Source organism: Cynara cardunculus, assembly GCF_001531365.2.
Source record: "Cynara cardunculus var. scolymus isolate 2C chromosome LG 8, CcrdV1, whole genome shotgun sequence".
NCBI classification, from domain to species: Eukaryota; Viridiplantae; Streptophyta; class Magnoliopsida; order Asterales; family Asteraceae; genus Cynara; species Cynara cardunculus.
In genome coordinates, this window is record NC_037535.1 from 23,823,302 (window position 1) to 23,842,890 (window position 19,589).

The 19,589-nt window shown below is 32.2% G+C and overlaps 2 protein-coding genes across 2 annotated transcripts; one reads left to right on the forward strand and one right to left on the reverse strand.

The window, feature by feature from the left end:
- The first annotated feature begins 773 nt into the window (after positions 1–773).
- LOC112516462 lies at positions 774–7,441 on the forward strand. Its single transcript, XM_025123516.1, has 18 exons — positions 774–1,154; positions 1,324–1,441; positions 1,551–1,738; positions 1,843–1,950; positions 2,039–2,103; positions 2,461–2,566; positions 3,008–3,091; positions 3,174–3,320; positions 3,432–3,560; positions 3,880–3,947; positions 4,292–4,325; positions 4,410–4,494; positions 5,204–5,271; positions 5,349–5,462; positions 5,536–5,571; positions 5,976–6,062; positions 6,383–6,474; positions 6,564–7,441. Exons 1-18 carry the CDS (start codon positions 1,020–1,022, stop codon positions 6,733–6,735), a joined length of 1,836 nt encoding a protein of 611 aa, XP_024979284.1. The 5' UTR covers positions 774–1,019; the 3' UTR covers positions 6,736–7,441.
- A 37-nt stretch (positions 7,442–7,478) lies between these two features.
- LOC112516466 lies at positions 7,479–10,626 on the reverse strand. The gene is made up of 5 exons (XM_025123522.1): positions 10,180–10,626; positions 8,725–8,846; positions 7,891–7,982; positions 7,709–7,795; positions 7,479–7,645 (listed from the first exon to the last, which is right to left on the reverse strand). Exons 1-5 carry the CDS (start codon positions 10,545–10,547, stop codon positions 7,538–7,540), a joined length of 777 nt encoding a protein of 258 aa, XP_024979290.1. The 5' UTR covers positions 10,548–10,626; the 3' UTR covers positions 7,479–7,537.
- Between the last annotated feature and the right edge of the window lie 8,963 nt (positions 10,627–19,589).

Genomic DNA, 19,589 nt, shown 5'->3' on the forward strand with positions numbered 1-19,589 from the left:
TTTAGAATCAATTAGAAAATAAAATAAAATAAAATAATAATTATTAAATATGTCAGTAAAATTGAAAACTTGGATTATGAAATTTCGAAACAAAATTTTTAAATTGGATCATACTTCCAAATTCCAATGAAGCTTACTAGTTTAGCCTTTTAGGTTCCAAAATATAACCAAAAAGTCTCATTCTATAACTTAAATAATTTAGTTTTAAGATATACTATTATAATTTTAAGTAATGGTAAAAAAATATTAATTATAAAATATAAACGGGCTACGCGGACCTGTCCATATTTATTCTTACATTGTTCATGTCCTTCCGTTAATTTTAACGAACAAACCCGTGTCCGTCCATTTTCTTGATAATGGTTGTCCAAGCCCGTTTTTCTAGTGAGCCAGATGGGCCGAGTCTAACGGGTCCTCCCGTCCATGAACAACTCTTAGTAGTATCTTGTTTGAGCTCGACTCAAGCTCCAATTACTTGTTTAAAATAGTACTCGAGCACGAATTTTAACTCGAAAAAGTGCACGCTTAGATGGTTCAGCTGAACCCGACTTGAAAATTTTAATCGAGTTTTGGAACTAGCAGAGTCAAACATAAGTATATAAAATTTGGCTCGTTAAGTTGACCTAACTTTATTCTGGGTTAGATTTTTACTCGAGCTCGAGTAACTCATTAAAAACTCAAATCGTTAAGAACCCTTCTTTCACGAGGATGCAAATTGAAAAGTAAAAACCACTTTGAGGTATTATTTAAAATAAATATAAGTATAGGGCAAATTAAGATTCAGATTGAAACTTGAGGGACGAAAACTGTAATTAGACACTTTTCATAATTGGCCAGTGCTGCTTGAATGGTTTGAACAAGGTTTATCCGATCGTACTCGGAAGATGTTCAAAGGTTTTGCTTGCTTTAACGTGTACCATACTCGTACGCACATCCAATTGATCAAACCCTAACCAATGTCACTACAATAAGGTCGGATTTTGAATTATTCTCTCTGTAGCTGAAAGTGTTCGTGAACGATGGTTGTGATTCAAGTTCAGCTTCAAACCCACCCATCGAAATTCAATGGCTTCTCTCAACACCCATCTGTTTACAATATTCAAAGATCAAAGAAGCTGTCTTTGCAAGCCAAAGCAATCTCTTCAAGAACTCAGGTACTCATTTCTTGATTTTTTATATAGAAATAGTGTTTACGTGAATGTGTCTGTGCATCCATAATCATGTTTGTATATATGCACAGAAGGTGTTTGATTTTTTGTTTATCTGGTTCATGGGACTAAAACTGTTTTTTTTTTTTTTTGCTTTTCTTTCTGGGGAACGTAGAGGATAATGGAGAGCATTTCAGTAGGTGGGGAAGTTGGTGGAGCTGGAGGGGCATACTCATATGATGCTTTGAAGAGATTGGATAATTTGTGGTCTAGTATTTGTTCTGATCAGAGAGGTTAATTTCTATGTTTTTCTACAATTTTGGATCATGTTTTTCTATTGCAAGTCAAATTGGAACATGGTTATGGTTTATATGGAAATGAGGAAATCTATGTGAACTGCAGTTGTTCAAGAACCCAAACAAGTTGTCTCAAATACCCCTGGTTTGTTTAGCGAATCTGATATTGCGGAGAAAGAAGTGGATAAATTTGATGTGTTGGTTTGTGGGGGTACTTTAGGGATCTTCGTTGCCACGGCCTTAAGTTTGAAAGGCCTTCGAGTAGGAATTGTGGAAAGGAACCAACTGAAAGGGGTATATACATTCTGGTGTGCAATTTTTCTTTATGATCTGTGGCTTGTTGTGATCAGTGGTTATGTGAATCAATCTTTTTGACATTTGAGTTGATTTAACATCAGAGAGAACAAGAGTGGAATATATCAAGGAAAGAGCTCTTGGAACTTGTTGAAGTTGGCATCTTAACAGAAGATGAAATTGAGCTGACAACAACTTCAGTGTTTAATCCTGTAAAGAAGATCCAACTTAACCTTCAGCAAACTATGAATAATGCTTGGTTTATTTGAACTCAAGAAGTCCTTAATTTCTGATTTGCAGAACAGATGTGGATTTGAGAGGAAGGGAGAGATATGGGTTGAAAACATTCTTAACCTTGGTGTTTCGTAAGTTCTCCTATAGATTTTTCTAAGGTTCCGTGGGTGTGTTTGATACGCAGGACTGGACAAGACATGCCAGTACAATAACTTCTTGTCTCATGTTTGACACGATATTAGGAGAAGACTGGACTTGAGTGACATAAAAATGCATTTTTTTGTCCCACCAAAATAGGTGGAACACACATCAAGAATATGGGACAAGATTGGTAAATTACTAAATTATCTATTCAAATTAGAACCCCAAAAAACCTTCCAATCATGTCATTCCAATCCGGTCCGCATACCAAACGCACCCTTAATATTGTCTTGGATAATTCAGGCTCTGCGTCATTCACAATTTGGTGGTTTATTGTTATTTTGTAGGCCTGCCAAGCTTATAGATATTATGAGAGAGCGATTCAATTCGCTTGGAGGGACGATCTTTGAGGGTTGCAGCGTATCTAGCATAGACGTTTATCAGGATATAGCAGTAAGATCCCCAATAGAAATATAGTTTTATTGGTTGGTTCAGATTGAACAATAGGCTCTTGTTTCTACCTTATCTACTTGCTCAAAGTTAATTACAGTCTGGATAAAGCCGTCCATATGATTAATCTGTTTGTATAGATCAAGAAGGTTTTTGTTCAGGAGGTTTTTTCATAGATGTAAGGAGCATGTTTTTTAATTGGAATGGACGGGTTTGAAAAAAAAACTTGACATTATGTATAAAGCTCCCTCCTAGAAGCTTATTCAGCCAATTTCTATATCATTAAGCCACTACCAAAAGTCATATATAGCTGACGGAATAAGTTGCAAGTCCCTGATTTCAAACAGGCCCTCAGTTTGCCTAATTGCTGTTCAACATGCTAAGCAACTGACATGAATATATAACAATGACTGCCAAAAGTGTACTTAAAACTCCATTTTGAAGGTACTGCAACTAACAGAGGGAAAGATCTTGTCAGCTTGTCTCATAATAGATGCAATGGGGAATTTTTCGCCTGTTCTCAAACAGGTTACAACATCAAGACTTTTATACAATAAGGTAGTCTGATTATAATCGAGCTGTAAGCTGATTTTAGCATAATATACCACAGATTAGAGGAGGCAAGAAGCCCGATGGCATTTGCCTTGTCGTTGGTTCTTGTTGTTGTGGTTTCAAGGAAAATTCCAGCAGTGATGTCATATTCAGTAGTGCTGAAGCGAAGCCGGTTGGCAACTCAGAAGCACAATACTTTTGGGAGGTAATTATGTCCCTAGACCGCACCTTTCAGTTTGGTTTGGTTTTGTTTGAGAATGTCATTGTGGCCGATGCTTTTGAGATTTCCAAGCTTATCGTTTTACTAAACCAACAGGCATTTCCTGCTGGTTCTGGACCGTTGGATCGAACTACATACATGTTCACTTATGTTGAACCACAACCTAGTAGCCCAAAACTGGAAGAATTGCTAGAGGATTACTGGGATCTGATGCCTAAGTATCAGGTAATCTACTGGAACTTTCTCTGTTTCTCCATAGTCCATACAGGAAAAATTCATGTTGCATGCATGTTTTAGAGATTTTCTGCCTCAATTCTAGTGTCGTTTCTCTTTCCTCTATTTCAGACTATCGTCCAACTTTTAAAACCAGATGTTTCTAACAGATACATCTTACCCTTCCCAGACTCTATTTTGTATGGGTCTCATTGGGTTTGTTTGGATTGGTTTATTGATGTTTTAGAGATCCTTTATTAGAGGAAAAAAACAGACGCCTCGTGTTTTCATCGTAATATATATTGATGGCAAGATTTTGCACTTTACGCAGGAAGTCACTTTGGATGAGTTAGAGATCCTAAGAGTTATATACGGCATTTTCCCTACGTATCGTGACAGGTAAAAATTATAGTCGGTAAAAGCTTTTCTTAGTTCTCCATAGCGGCGATAAGCTAGAATTTTTTTTTTTTTCAGTACCCATGAGCGAAAGTTCAGCAAGTCTCGAGAGAACTCTTTAAACACAGTCTTCCCATCACGTATCCACAAATTGTTTTCCATGATTCAAATCTTAAATTTCGTTCCAGGGCTTGTCTCTAAGCAAGGACCGATAGTATGATAGTATCTTAACTTATTATTGATTTAGATCTTCGTATTCATCTTTTATGGCATTCAGACATATACATCGATCTGAAAATCTGACCGACTGACTAGTTTTTCTTCGTTTTGGAGAGGTGAATCTGCAGTCCGTTGCCAGCAGCTTTCAATCGTGTTCTACAGGTGTAATACTAAACTCTTTTAAAGCTTGTCCAATGCAAATTCAGATCAAGTATCGAATTCCCATTACACTATTACTCTCTGCAGTTCGGTGATGCCAGTGGCATACAATCTCCAGTTTCCTTTGGTGGTTTCGGGAGCTTGACCAGGCACCTCGGAAGACTAACAAACGGTAATTGAAGTAGATAACTAGTTCAATTTTTACTAAAAATCAAAGTGTCACTACAACAAAATCGACCTTAGAGAATGTCAAATATCTCTATTGCCGTAATAAGCTGTTTTATGGGACTAATTTTAATAGGACCAAGTGCGTCATATGTAAAAGTGTTACAATAATTTGATATGACACTATTGTCTTAACAAGTTTTTAGGACATTTTAAAATAAAGTGTAATTAGCTTTTTTTAACGACGCTTTTGAGAAATGTCCTATGAACATCCTCTTATATAGGACATTTGCTTTAATAAGATGCTTTTTCAAAGAATGTCATATAAAAAGACTAATAAGACGCTTTATTTTAAAGGTATCCTAAAAAACTTGTTAACCCAGCCAAAAATGTCCTATCAACTTATTATAACACTTTTACATAGGAAGTTTTAAATCAATCTTGTTTTTGGGGGGGGGGGGGGGGGTTGCTGGGGAATGAGCCAATTATATTATATAAAACCAAACAAATTCTTTTATTTTAGTTCTCATTAATTGTTGCTTAATATATTTAACCAGACACTCCCTTAAAAACACATTTGGCATCCTATAAAGGCCGATTTTGTTGTAGTGCCTACTCTTTGCCGGGACGAAGGAGTATCATAACTTTTAGATTTAGGAAGTAGGGTCTATGATTAATAATGGCTTTAATTTTCATCTAAGTTGATGGCATTTCAGGAATACATGAAGCAATCAGTGCAAATCTCCTGGATTCAGACAATTTGTCATTGTTGAATCCATACATGGTCAGCATCTCCTTTTGGCTAGATTATGATCAATTTTGGATGTTAATGTTTTCACTTGAATGAAATATATTTTTCAGCCAAACCTGAGTGCATCTTGGTTATTCCAAAGAGCCATGTCTGCAAGAAAACAAGCCGGGGTCTCACCGGATTTCATCAACGAGCTTCTCTATGCCAATTTCCAGAGCATGCAGGTACCGCTTTTGTAGCTTTTAACTCACGATATTGCCTCTGAATCGTGCTTATTTGCTCGTTGTGTTTCCTCAGAGGCTAGGGGATCCCGTGCTAAGACCATTTCTTCAGGTAACTTGTTACATTTTGCTCTCTACCACAAGTGTTGGGAAGAAAAGTGAAACTTAAGAGGCTTTTTACCAAATGCTTACGGGTGTAGCTTACCTTACTGGGTAAGCATGACAAAGACCGAGAATCTTACCCGATTAATAAGAGAAAAGGCTCTTACCAAAAATTCATTTTGATGGCCAAGAATTTCACCAATAAGGTAAGTGAAGGTGGTGCTTGCTAGTAAACGCTTATCTGATAAGCATTTGATAAACAACCTTTAATTTGACTCACTCCCTGTAGGTGACACAAAAATGTACCGGAAACGGTCTCTTTACCCTTGGGTAGAGGAAAGGTTGCATACATCTTACCCTCTCCAAACCCTACTTCTGGAATTTACCGAGTTCGTTTGCTTTTATCTGATACAGGATGTCATACAATTTGGACCTCTCGTGAAGACGTTAGGCCTGGTTATGCTCACAAAACCTCAAATCCTTCCTTCAATATTTAAGCAGGTAAATGGTGTGTTTAGTACGCAGGACACGATGAGACATGCAAAACAAAAACTTGTTTGTCCCACACTTGGTGCGACATTAGATAGGGACATCACAAGAATCAATGGGACAAAAATATTTTTTTTTTGTCCCACCAAAATAAGTGATGCAACAATCAGAAATAAGACAAAATTGGTAAATTACCAGATCACCTGTCTAATAAAAACCCTAAAACCTTGCACAATTTTTTCACCTGTCTATCTCCCTATCGCCCCTCCCATCCAATACAGTCTCGTTTGTGTACCAAAGGAACATATATAAACCTGGTCTTTTTCCAACAGGTTGGCTTCCCGGTGCTAATAGATTGGCTAGGACATTTCTCACTGTTGGGTTCTTATACGTTTCTTTCCATATTCATCGACCCATTAATAAGGTATGATCTTTTACGACTACTACTTTGAGACATTATGAATCTTCTTAGATTGCAAGATGATTACACAACCGTTTTTAACATTCTGATAGGCCCATGATCGATACGTTTCCAACTGAGACGAAGTACAAATGGAAGAGACAACTTGAGGCATGGAAATATGGATCCGGTCTAGATTACAAATTCGAAAGTGAAGACACGACCAAAGAGTACGTTGGACAAAAACCATTAGAATCAAAGATCGGAAGCCAAAATACTATCTGAAGCTATCTTCTAGCTCGAAATCCGGATTAGCAGCTAATCTCTGGTATTAAAAGTGTAAAATATATGTTTAATACATCCAATTTTTGCTTTCTAGTAAAATGAAAACATGTAATACAACAAATTGACTAAATTACTTATTCATTATTACTCGTATACAACAACTATAATAGATAGATAGATAGACAGAGAAACACACGAAAGATCATGTGAGAATAGGAGTTAAAGTAAGAAGAGTAAGAAGGGATCTAGACCCTCGATCAGTTTTAATCTCACCCCACCCCATGAATTGCGCTTGACATGGGAATTGATCTGGTGCATCTCGATGCACCGCATTAGTGTTGATCTTCAATTACGATTAATCCAAAGGTGGAGATCTCTTCTTACCCTTCTCACCATAACTTTCATCCTCACTGAAACCCTATATATGTAGAGGGAAGGATCATGTGAGAAGTTGATCAATTTAAGAGAAGGCAAGAAGTTCCGATATCGTACATGATCACGTGATGCAAGCACGTCCAAGAGGGACGCAAGTAGCTTGGTGAACACGACCTTTTGATCGCCCGCTGTATGCCGGTCAATGCAACATGTGTTTAATCATATATGATTACGTACTCGTATCACATGTAATCATGTATGATCTTGGAACTTTTTACCTTCTTAAAGATTGACCATCTTCTCGTTTGAACTTGACATACATATATATACATATAAATATATATACATATATATATACATATATATATATATATATAACACCATGTAAAACTATTTTAAGAAGTTTTAGTGAGTGTTAACTTATCAATCAGGATGATCTCTTGGCACCCAACATTCTTGAAAGCTCTTTAATCATAGGCTTCTCTTTAATGTCTTCATCCTTCTCCATATGCCATTTCTTTGATACACCTTCGGCCTGAAGTGTACAACGTTAGATCGCGCACGTTTTATATCAAAACTATTTGATTTTATAACATACCCAAGTTCGTAGAGGGGCCATGTGCTCCTTGATCGATTCAAATTTTGGCTGAACGATATCTTTTCCTTTGGTTCGAATATCATTGGTCTACAAAACACTTCGACAACGTCAACAATGCAATCTTGACAAAAAACCCACGATGAATCCAAGAAAATTGAAGGAATTACATGAGGTTTACTTACGGTATGTAGCTCGAGCCGTGAGACTGCAAGTCCAATCGTCAATGTGGCTCCACCAAAGACGATAGCAGTGGCAGCAGCAAATGCTTTTGCAACTAGTAACAAATAAAAGAAAAACGAGCATGTAAACCTCCATATAGGCGTATACTAAACCAAACGTATGAATTAAGTTGACCGTCTGGATAAATTTCTCTATCAGGTAAAAATGTAATGTTGTTTGATAGAGACAAAGAGGTTTGGATTATTTCTAGGGCATTTTTGGTGTTAATTTTTTTGAGGTCGCTTGATAGGGACAAGTGAGGGGTCCTGGCTTATTCCATATAGCCATTTTGGCTTAACGATTAAGCCGTAAAGAAACACTCCTGTATGGCTGAGCGAATAAGCTACTCGTACCATTAAGCTCATTAAATAATAAGTGGGATCTGGAGAGGGTGACCCGGACACCCAGAATTAACAAAAAGAAATACGGAGCTATTTGGTTGGTTTTCCATTAAGTCATGTATGGGTAAAGCTGTCCGTATGGATTAATCTGTCTTCATAGATTGGGAAGGTTTCTGATTGGGAGGGTTTTTTCATAGATGGAAGGAACGTGTTTCTTAATTGGAATGGGCCGGTTTGCAAAAAACTTGGCTTTCTGCATAAAGCTCTCCCTAGAAACTTACTGAATAATCCACTTTCTATATCATTAAACCACTATCAAACAGTCATGTATAGTTGACCAAATAAGTTGTAAGTCCCATTAAGCTCTCAAGTTCCTAACAAACAGGCCTACAAATAGACAATTTTGGTGCTAAAAGGCAAACAAGTTATAAAAAAAAAAACTTGAGAGAAACTTACTTTGCGATAATCCAACAGCTGCAGCCTTCAACCTCTCAGAATTCATCGGGGTGTATTTGTCATTACGTAGTTCATTCGCAGTTGACGCAGCAAAAGAATTCTCTGCATTAGGAAATTGCCATCTGCAGGTACGATTAAACCTCAGATTCTACTATTGAGTGGGATATACCAGAGTCAGTTTGGTTTAAAACTACCAAGAGAATTTATAAAATTTTAATGGTCGTGTGACACGTTATCAATAAAATATAACTCAAGGGTGGTGTCTGATTGGTTTGAGCTTGGCTCCAAAGATCAAAAGTACCAGGAGGTCTCAGGTTCAAATCTAAGGAGAAATAAAAATCCCCTTGTGGCCATGGAGGTTCAAATGCGGTAACTCCGGGCTATCTGCAAAGCAGGTGGTCGTCCTGGGATTAGTCGACTCGCATAGCAGGTTGGATATCCAGGTTAATCATAAATATATATAAAACTCAAACTAATCCGATTTAAGTTTCAATTTCCTGTAAATTGGTTGAAATTGCCCTCCAACCAAAATGGATCATTCTTAATAATAAAGCCCATTTTAGACCCTCGGCCATGTAGCTCGGTTGACGAAGAGATTGAGCGGCTTTGCTGATATACACAATAGGTTCAAGCTCGAATACTGTTGGAGACAGGCTTAACCGCTCCGCTATCCCCAGACAATGAGTCTAAGGGCTGTTTGGTTGGTTTTTCATTCAGTTTTGTATGTATAAAGTTATCTACTTGGATTAATCTGTCTCTATGAATTGGCAAAGGTTTTTGTTTAAAGGATTTTTTCATAGGGGCAGTAAAAAGCCATCTAGAGACTTAACGGGTTGTTTGTTTACTTCTTAATAGTTCCATTAAAAGGCAACCTCTGAATCGTTAAGAGATGAATCTTGTTTGGCAAATAAAAGTCTGCCTCTTAATGGTTCTAAAACCCTCTGAATGATTTTGTATCATGGATCTCCCTTAACCATTAAGAGCCCTAATTTCATTATACACAATTACCAAACAATTATATTTCATTTTACACTACATCATGAGAGCCTAGCCTTTTAATCATTATGCACCAAATCATTAAGCAATTGCCAAAGAGCCTGTGTAAGCCACTTTCTATAAATTAAGCCACCAAACATTCATTTATAGTGCTATTAAGCTCATTTTTACACTACATCATGAGAGCCTAGCCTTTTAATCATTCTGACTAGTTAATCATTATGCACCAAATCATTAAGCAATTGCCAAACAGCCTGTGTAAGCCACTTTCTATAAATTAAGCCACCAAACATTCATTTATAGTGCTATTAAGCTCATTAAGCTGCTATGAAATGCCTCCTAACATATGATTCCTCGGTGGTATTAATCAACCTTTTTAGCTCAAATAAACCCGATTTTGGGTCCAATGATTGTTCAAATTATATATAAAATTAATGAAGTAAGAATATTGTTAAGTACCTTTTGGGTCCAAAAGTGACTTGGGGAAGGGAGACGTAAGCCCTAAGAGGGTTTATAGCATCGCGAGATACAAAAGAGGCGCCATTGCTGTCATCAGCAGGGTGGAGAAGCCACTTCGATCCAGTTGTCAGAGTCGAATCGGACGGTGGTCGGAAAATCCTGGACGGTAAATTGTGCTTTAAAATCTCCGGAAGGATATCGGCTTCGTTGTCAAGAGTTTCACGAATTGGCGTTGCCGGAGGACGATTACCGGCAGCAACGGTGGGTTTATTGGTTTTTTCAACGAGACGACCGACGGCGTGCTTGGATTCTTGTAGGAAGTAAGCACCTTCTTTACCGGCCGCTAATCTTCCGACGATAAAACTCATCGGAAAAACCCTCCACTCAATCGATGTTGGTTGATTTGTGGTTTGGCAGATGAATTTTGTATGTGATGTTTATATATAGGGTTTGGCGGATGAGTTCTGCCATGGAGAATTTCATTAGATAAACAGGTGATATATTTTTACGCTGTGTTCTCTTGCTTGAAGAAAAAGAAAAAGAATCGGAGGGAAAAAAGATAAAAGAAAATAATATTTTTATTTATAAAAATAATTTTTTATATTTTAAAAGAGAAGGGAAAGAAAAGGAAATATGTCATTTTATTAATATATTATATAATATATTATAAAGTATTTGACAAAAACTCTTAAAAACATTTTTTATGTATAAAGTATTGTTTATTAATACATGTTACTTAAAACTCAATATTACAAGTAGATTGTGCGTAAGTACACTTGTTAAATCTTCATATTTGAATTCGTATAACTAACTACTATTAAACATAATCAAATACAAGATAAATATCTTATTTTAAATATAAAAATCTAAAATATAATTAGGATAACATTGAGTTCTATTACTTAATTATTATCTTTATAAAATGTTATATTATTAAACCAAAAAAATTATTAAACTTAAATTAAATTATAATAAAAATAAATAAATWTAMWAAATTATATAAAAAAATAGAACTTTTAAATAGTTGTTTGATGTTAACATTGTATATATTTTTTTTAATTTTTATGATATCTTCAAATTTATATTCTATTCAAAAATAAAATTATTATTGTTTTCTTAAAAAATATAAAATCGTATTACAACATCAACAAAGATAAATAATAAAATAAAACATTAAAATCGAGATGTATCTAGCTGCATTGTACGAGTACCCTTCTAGTATTTTAAAAATATATTCTTTAATATGAAAGATTGGAACTGTAACACTCACTGTTGCTTTAAAACTGATAGGCAGTATTGTCAAAGTCGAATTGGACGGTGGTCGGAAAATCCTGGACAGTAAATTGTGCTTTAAAATCTCCGGAAGGATATTGGCTTTGTTGTCAAGGGTTTCATGAATTGGCATTGCTGGAGGACGATTACCGGCATCAACAATGGCTTTACTGGCAGTAAAAATGATAACTATTATGAATGATGTAGGGTTTCGGAACTGTAAAACTGATTAGTTTTTTTCTATTTTGAAATCTTTCAAGGTGGGTATAGACAGCTTTTGGGGTTAAAAAGATGTAATTTACCAATTTCTAAAACTTTGATAGTTTGTTTATTCAAAAAAATGTTCAGAAATTTAATCATTCAAAATGAGAAAATTTAATGTTTTATTTATTAAAAAAAGTTCATGAACTTAACTATTCAAAATAAGAAATTTTACTGAGCTTTTTCTGATGTTTTCTATTTTAATTATTAAATAATTATTGTACAGGTTTAATTTATAATATCATGATGATGTAGTGAGTGTTGTGGTATTCAACTCAGTATTGTTTGATGACATTGTTAGTGATATGAAATTTTTTAATCTAAAATTAGTCTTTAACCAGTTATTCGGGTATTTAAATGTTTAAAATTTTATATTTTTTAACATCAAAATATAAGTTTTGAAAATACATCACCTAAAATAAAAATCAAATTAAAATACATTATTTTTTCCTACAGTTTGTATTTTATTTATTTCTATTTAAAGTTCGATAAAAAAAAGTCCAATGTTATTATTTTCTGTAAATATTTTAATGTCCAACTTCACGTGTGACGTACGTCCCAAGAAAGATTGACTAGAAAAAGTTACATTTTTAGTCCCTATAGTTTTAAAATTATAAAATGAGTATCACAGTTTACAAAAATGGCTAGATTTAGTCCCTCTTTTCATAGACCGTTAAAGAATTTCCTTCAATGAGAAGTATTTTCGTCATTTTATTGTCTTTTTTCCAATAAAAAAATCTATAAAATTACGAAAATGCATCCATTTGATAGAATTTTTTATGACCATTAAAGAAAGGGATCAAATCTGAATCTCTTTGTAAACCATGATAGTCATCTACTAATTTCGAAGATGGAAAGTATTATTTTTGACAAACCGAATTTTAGTTATTTTCCTATAATTATTTTGCAATTTTAAATATGACATGGAATATTAGTTTTAAAATAAAAAATTAATATGACATGGAATATTAATTTTAAAATAAAAAATTAATATGACATAGAATATCTTAATTGACAAAATATTTGGATGATGTCAGCATTAACAGGTCAACAGGTCAACCAGGCCTTTAAATAAACAAAAAGTTTGCTAGAGACCCTTAAATGACAATTTTGAAAGTTGGTTCCCCAAAATAAGAATCAGGTGAAAGTTGGGTCCATTTTAAATAGTTAACTTAATACTAATATCGATATATTTTTGTCAAATTTTTATGATATTTTCAAATTTATATTTCATTCAAAAATAAAAACATTATTGTTTTTTTCGAAATCACATAAGAGTATACTATAACATCGATTGAGATAAAGAATAAAATGAAATATTAAAATCAAGATGTATCTCGTTGCATTGCGCAAGTACCCTTATAGTATATATATGAAGCATGCAACTCTAAAAAAAATTAAATCTCTAAACTATTTTTTTATTAAATTAATCGTTAAACTTTTTTATTTTGAACGATTAAATCTCTTAACCTTATCTTTTGAACACCTAAATCATTGAATTTTTAGAAAGTGGTTATCTACGTCCTTTTAACCCAAAAAACCTCCATAACTTGCTAGAAAAATTCTAAAGTAAAAAAAAAAAAAAAAAAAAGAACTTAAATCTGTTTTACCGGTCTCAAATCCTAAGTCATTCAAAACCCTCACAGTAAATGACATCGCTTCCATTCGTCACCCTATCGTTGTCTGTTCATTATACCAATTATTGTCGTTGTTGGCCCATATCATTGATCTTCCTCTTTTTTATTTGTTTTTTTGTCTTGCGATTCTCCCTCGTTTACAACATATTAACGGAATACGTATAGATAGATAAAAAATAGGGAAAATCGAAAAACAAAAAATTGGCAAAAAAGAGGGAGATTGACGGTGGGAGCCCGACGACGGTAACAGAAAGAGGACAACGATGAAACGACGAGGAGGAGCGATGACGTTGGGTACAATGGGTATTTATGATGTATGATTTGTGAAAGGTAGAAATGATTTAGGTTTTTTTACTTTAAAACTTCCTAGCAGATTATTGGTAGTTTTTTTGAATTAAAAAAAATGTACGCAACCAATTTTTAAAAGATCGATTGTTTATTTATTAAAAAAATTCAATAACTTAATCAATGAAAATTAAAAAAAATGTTTATTTAATTTAAAAAATAGTTTAAAAACTTAATCAATTTAAATGAAATTTTTTGTTAGATTTTCTTAAACTTTGTATTCGTACAATGTAGTGAGATATATATCTTGATTTTAATGTTTCGTTTTTTTTATCTCAATTGATGTTATAATACAGTTTTATATGGTTTTGAGAAAACGATAATATTTTTTATTTTTAAATATAATCTAAATATGATGATATATCATAAAAAATTGGGAATTTTTTTATTAATATTAATACCAAACTAGTTATTTAAAATTTCTCATTTTTGTGCATTTCTTTAATTCATTTTTTAATTTTTGGTTTAATAATATAATTTTTATAAATATTTTTTTATAACTCAATAATTATCTTAATTATATTTTAGATTTTTTATATTTAAAATGAGATGATTATCCTCTATTTGATTATGTTTATCTGCAGTTAGTTACACGAATTCAAACATTAAGCTTTAATAAGTTGTACACGCAAAATTACTTGTAATCTTGAATTTTAAGTAATATGTATAAATAAACAATACTTCATGCATAAAATACGGTTTATATTTTTGCGCAATGCAGCAAGATACATCTTTATTTTAATGTTTCGTTTTATTTTTTTGTCTCTGTTGATATATAATACGGTTTATGTCGTTTTGATAAAGATAATGTTTTTTCTTTAGAATAAAAATAAATTTGACAAAAATGTATCGATATTAATATCAAATTAACTATTTAAAAGTTGTCTTTTTTTGTACAATTTTTTATTATAATTTAATTTAGGTCTAATAGCAAAGTAATTTATTTTTTGGCTTAACAATATAATTTTATAAAGATAACGGTTCTGTTATAACTCAATAATTATTCTAATTATATTTTTGAATTTTTGTATTTAAAATGAGATGTTTATCATGTATTTAATCATACTTATATGCAGTTAGTTAATATGAATTAAAAAAATGGAGTTTCAATAAGTTGTGCTAACGTATAATTTAATCTTAAATTTTAAGTAATGTGTATTATTAAATAGTATTTCATACATAAAAGTAATTGTTTTTAAGAATTTTTAATTTTATAATATAGTATAAATAAAAACATAAATGGTCGCATGCAGACACAACATTGATTTAAAAATAAAACAACATAATCATTTGGAATAGCACGCACACACCTAAGGTCAAGTTAAAGTGGAGCTATGTGTTGCCATGTGAGAGCACTACAACTCCACTTCTTTATATATATATATATATATATATATATATATATATATAGGATATATTTCAAATACAACCAAGTTCATTTGTACAACCAATGCAACCTAATTAATTGAAACCAGCTTGTTTTTACGTTGAAGGTAACCTTCACAATGTTTTTACTTTGAAAGTTCGAGTTTTTTTATCTTCACAATATTTTGCTGTGAAGTTTCAAGTGTAAAAAAATAGTCTCATGGGTCTCACGAAAACATGTTGGTCTCACATGAACCCAACCCTAATATATATATATATATATATACATATATATATATATATATGTGTGTGTGTGTGTGTATAGACTTGGGATCATATGAGACCAAAGGTTTTTCGTGAGACCCGTAAGACCAATTTTCAACCATTGGATTAGATCTACAATCTGACAATCTGAACATTCATAAACGCCACGAGAATTCTCAATAATCACAAAATTGTCATCGTGCAACTTTAGACCATTAGATCATTAGCTTATAAAGTTGATCAATGAACATAAATTGGTCTTACGGGTTTCACGAAAAATCTTTGGTCTTACATGAACCCAACTATATATATATATATATATGTGTGTGTGTGTGTGTGTGTGTGTGTATGTGTGTGTGTGGAGGTTCAGACGAGAACATCTTTATTTTACGAGAACGTGAGAACATCTTTATCACATGTGATAATACGCATGAGGGACCTTGTGATGTGCGGACGACGTGTTCTACGACTTAAGTCGTGTCAAAGGTTGTCTGCGTCTATGATTTAGCATCACATTTGATGGTCTTGATAGATTATAGTATCATATCAACAACACCCTTATCATGTGTGATAATACTTGTGAGAGGGCTTAGTGGTGTAAGGACGATTTGGCTCGCAACCAAGATCACATCGAAAACCGCCCGCGTCTCTGATTTAGCTTCACATGTGTATATCATATGTGATGAAATAATAGTATCACATGTGATTATCTAAAGTAAGAGAGTGTTCTTACATTCTCATAAAATGAAGGTATTCTCGTTTGAATATATATATACACACCACATTATTCAAACTCATTATATGTAAGTTATCATGAGAAAGTATCGAAAAACTTACATATGACATACCCAATATGGTAATTATGAGTTTAATTGTCACTATAGTAAGTATTAGGGTTATAACATGTCAAAAAAATTGTAAATGTTTCAACAGACTGTTTTAAAGAATCAAACGATACAACGTCATATCTAAAAGTGTTACAATAAGTCTATAAGATGTTTTTTGATGTTTTAACAAATTTTTAGGACATTTTTTTTAAAATAGAAGACTATTAAAAATGTTTTAAAAAAACAAATGTCATATAAAAAAGATATGTTTACAAGACACTTCTCAGAATTGCCCTATAAAAAAACGTAAGACGATAATTTACGTTAAAAATGTTATAAAAACTTGTTAAAACACTCAAAAGTGTCGAATAAACTTATCAAAACATTTTTAGATAAAACGTTCGTTATTTGATTTTTATAAAGTGATATATCTGAACGCATAAACGTCATCTCTAATAGATTATCTACTCTCTGAAATGGGAAATTAAAACTCAAAATCTCAAAAAGAAATTAAATAAAAAAAATCAACAAATTCTCTGTTTTGAATATTACAACATTAATTATTAGAATATTTTATATATTTAATAAAATACTATTTTCATTCCCGTAAACATTTAATAACAATGTTTCTTATTAGTAAGAATATAATTAAAGATTATTTCTTTTTCATGGTAATCATTTTTGGCGACCGGTTCAAATTTGGAGTATTTCAGGAGTTGTTTGGCAGTTGCTGAATAATTTGATACAAAATGATTAAGTAGTCAGAATGATTAAGAGACTCTCATGATATAGTGCAAAATGAAATATAATTGTTTAGTAATTGTTAATGAAATCAGGGAGCTGAATTATTAAGGAAGACCCATGATACAAAATCATTAAGATACATTTTTTTTTTGCCAAACAAGATTCACCTCTAAACGATTCAGGGGTTGTTTGTTAATGGAACTATTAAGAGGTAAACAAACAACTCATCACATTCATTGTCACGTTTTCTTCATTTTGGAGAAAGTTTTAAAGAACCTATTGAAACAAAAATTTGTCTAAAATATCTACTTTCTGTATTTTAAATTATCTGTTATAAATGTTCATATAATTCTAATTGTGTTATAGTATCTTATACTCGGTGGTTGATTATTCAACGGATCATAATTAATGGTATCTCTACGACTATATGTAGGGGCGGAGACAGTTAAGAGGGGCGGGGGACCCCAATCAAAAAAGTTAAAAATAAATATTTATGTTAAAATTTATTTTTTACAAAACTTATTTTCGTTCCCTTCAGTAGAATTTTTCATGGAATCTCAGTCTATAAAATTCTTGGATCGGTCATTGATTATATGATATAAGATTTGGAAATTTAATTACATGTCGACATAAAATGATGACGTACGTTTTTTGTACGTAAGATTGAATCTCGTCTCAAGTAGTATTTGAGTTAATGATATTAATCCTATTTGCAAAGTACATGAGTAGTACACAAAAGGGTGCACAGAGTACAAGCAGGGGAAGCATGAAAAAGAAACTAGTTGTAATATGTAAAATATATATACACATATATATATATATATAATACGCGTAAGGGGACCCTGTGATTTACGGATAACGTGTTCTACTATTTAGGCAGCACCAAAGGTTGTTTGCGTCTATAATTTAGCATCACATGTTATGGTCTTGATGGATTATAGTATCATATCAACAACAACCTTATCACGTGTGATAATCATTGTGAGGGGGCTTAACGGTGTAAGGGCGACTTGACTCGCAACCAATATCTCATCGAAAATCGTCCGCGTCTCTGATTTAGTATCACATGTGTATCATATATGATGAAATAATAGTATCACATGTGATTGTCTAAGTAAAAGAATATTCTTGCATTCTCATAAAATGAAGGTATTCTCGTTTGAATATATATATATATATATATCTATATAGGGGAGCGTTCAAATAAAAATCACTCAATTTGTAAAAACCATGAAAACCTCATTCAATAAATAATAATTATTTATTTTGTTCATCTTTTTTGTAATTATGAGAGGTTGATTAACCATTTTTATTGTGCAGGATGTTATTCATGGATATTATCATCTTCATTATTTTAATTTTAGAGAAATACATGAAACAGTTTCATTAAAATTTCATTAAATATTATATGAAACAATTTCATAACCATATATGAAACAAATTAATCAAAAAAAGTATTATATGAAATAATTTCACAAGATTAAACAATTTCATGAAAATTTTTTATAAGATTAAACAATGAAATCGACATATGATGATGGTTTGTATGGTTTTTACAAATGAGAGTGGTTTTCATTTGATCGCTCCTAATATATATATATATATATATATATATATAGAGAGAGAGAGAGAGAGAGAGAGAGAAGCGTTCAAATAAAAACTTGCCTCATTTGTGTAAACCGTGTAAACCAATCTTATCCATCCATTTTCTTGATCAATGGCTAAGATTAGTTTACTTTATTTTAGGAAATTAAAAAATAAAAAATATTAAAAAATTATTTTATTTCAATGATAAGGGCAAATTGGTAAACAAAAGTTAACATCAATATAACATTAATTCCATAAACAAAAGTTAACATTAATATAACATCAATATAACATCAATGAACCATTTTATAATGAAATCTTTTCACATTAACATTAATTCCATAAAGAACAAAATATAATATGTACTCGTTTCATTATATATTTATTTAATAAAAGAACACAATACATTACGCACCCGTTTCATTTTCATCCTACCAACTAAACAGGTCAACTTCAATCACAAAGCAACATGGATCATCATGAATCTAGATGTACATTCAATCACAAAGCAACAAGGATAACCATGAAACTTCAATCACAAAGCACCTATTTCATTAACACGTATAATATGCATAGACGGAGCAAATAAACCATTTTACAATGAAACCTTTTCACATTGAAACAGTTTAATGACCATTGTTTTTTGAACTTTGTTTATGAAACTATTCATTACAATATTTTCATTAGGAAATAGAGAGATTATATTATTTCGATTTTTCAACTGTTTTGAAACGTTTGATTAAACCGTTGCATCAATAGTTCATTTTCCTTATTCCACTCATATGAACATGATTCATCATTATGAACATGATTCATCATTATGAACATTTTCATTATGAAACAGTTTCATAAAACTTTTTCATTAAAGTGGATAATATGCCTAGAGTATTAGATTATGAACATGTTTCATCATTATGAACCTTTTCATTATGAAACAGTTTCATGAAATTTGCCCCATATGAAACAGTTTCATGAACTTTAAGAATGAAGTTCGCCCCATATGAACGTCCCATATGAAACAGTTTCATTATGAAATAGTTTCATTATGAAACATTTTCATTATGAATGCCTCATTCAAATCAAGTTTTTAATATTATAATATATTAAA

What these genes read in the sequence shown, in the direction of transcription:
- LOC112516466 (XM_025123522.1), bottom strand. Translation starts at nt 10,547, where the DNA reads ATGAGTTTTATCGTCGGAAGATTAGCGGCCGGTAAAGAAGGTGCTTAC. An exon ending in AGCTGTTGGATTATCGCAAA is followed by an intron (nt 7,983 to 8,724) that starts GTAAGTTTCTCT and finishes ATTTGTTACTAG; the next exon opens with TTGCAAAAGCATTTGCTGCT. An exon ending in CACGGCTCGAGCTACATACC is followed by an intron (nt 7,796 to 7,890) that starts GTAAGTAAACCT and finishes AGTGTTTTGTAG; the next exon opens with ACCAATGATATTCGAACCAA.
- LOC112516462 (XM_025123516.1), top strand. Translation starts at nt 1,020, where the DNA reads ATGGTTGTGATTCAAGTTCAGCTTCAAACCCACCCATCGAAATTCAAT. An exon ending in AAAGGAACCAACTGAAAGGG is followed by an intron (nt 1,739 to 1,842) that starts GTATATACATTC and finishes ATTTAACATCAG; the next exon opens with AGAGAACAAGAGTGGAATAT. An exon ending in CCTCGGAAGACTAACAAACG is followed by an intron (nt 4,495 to 5,203) that starts GTAATTGAAGTA and finishes ATGGCATTTCAG; the next exon opens with GAATACATGAAGCAATCAGT.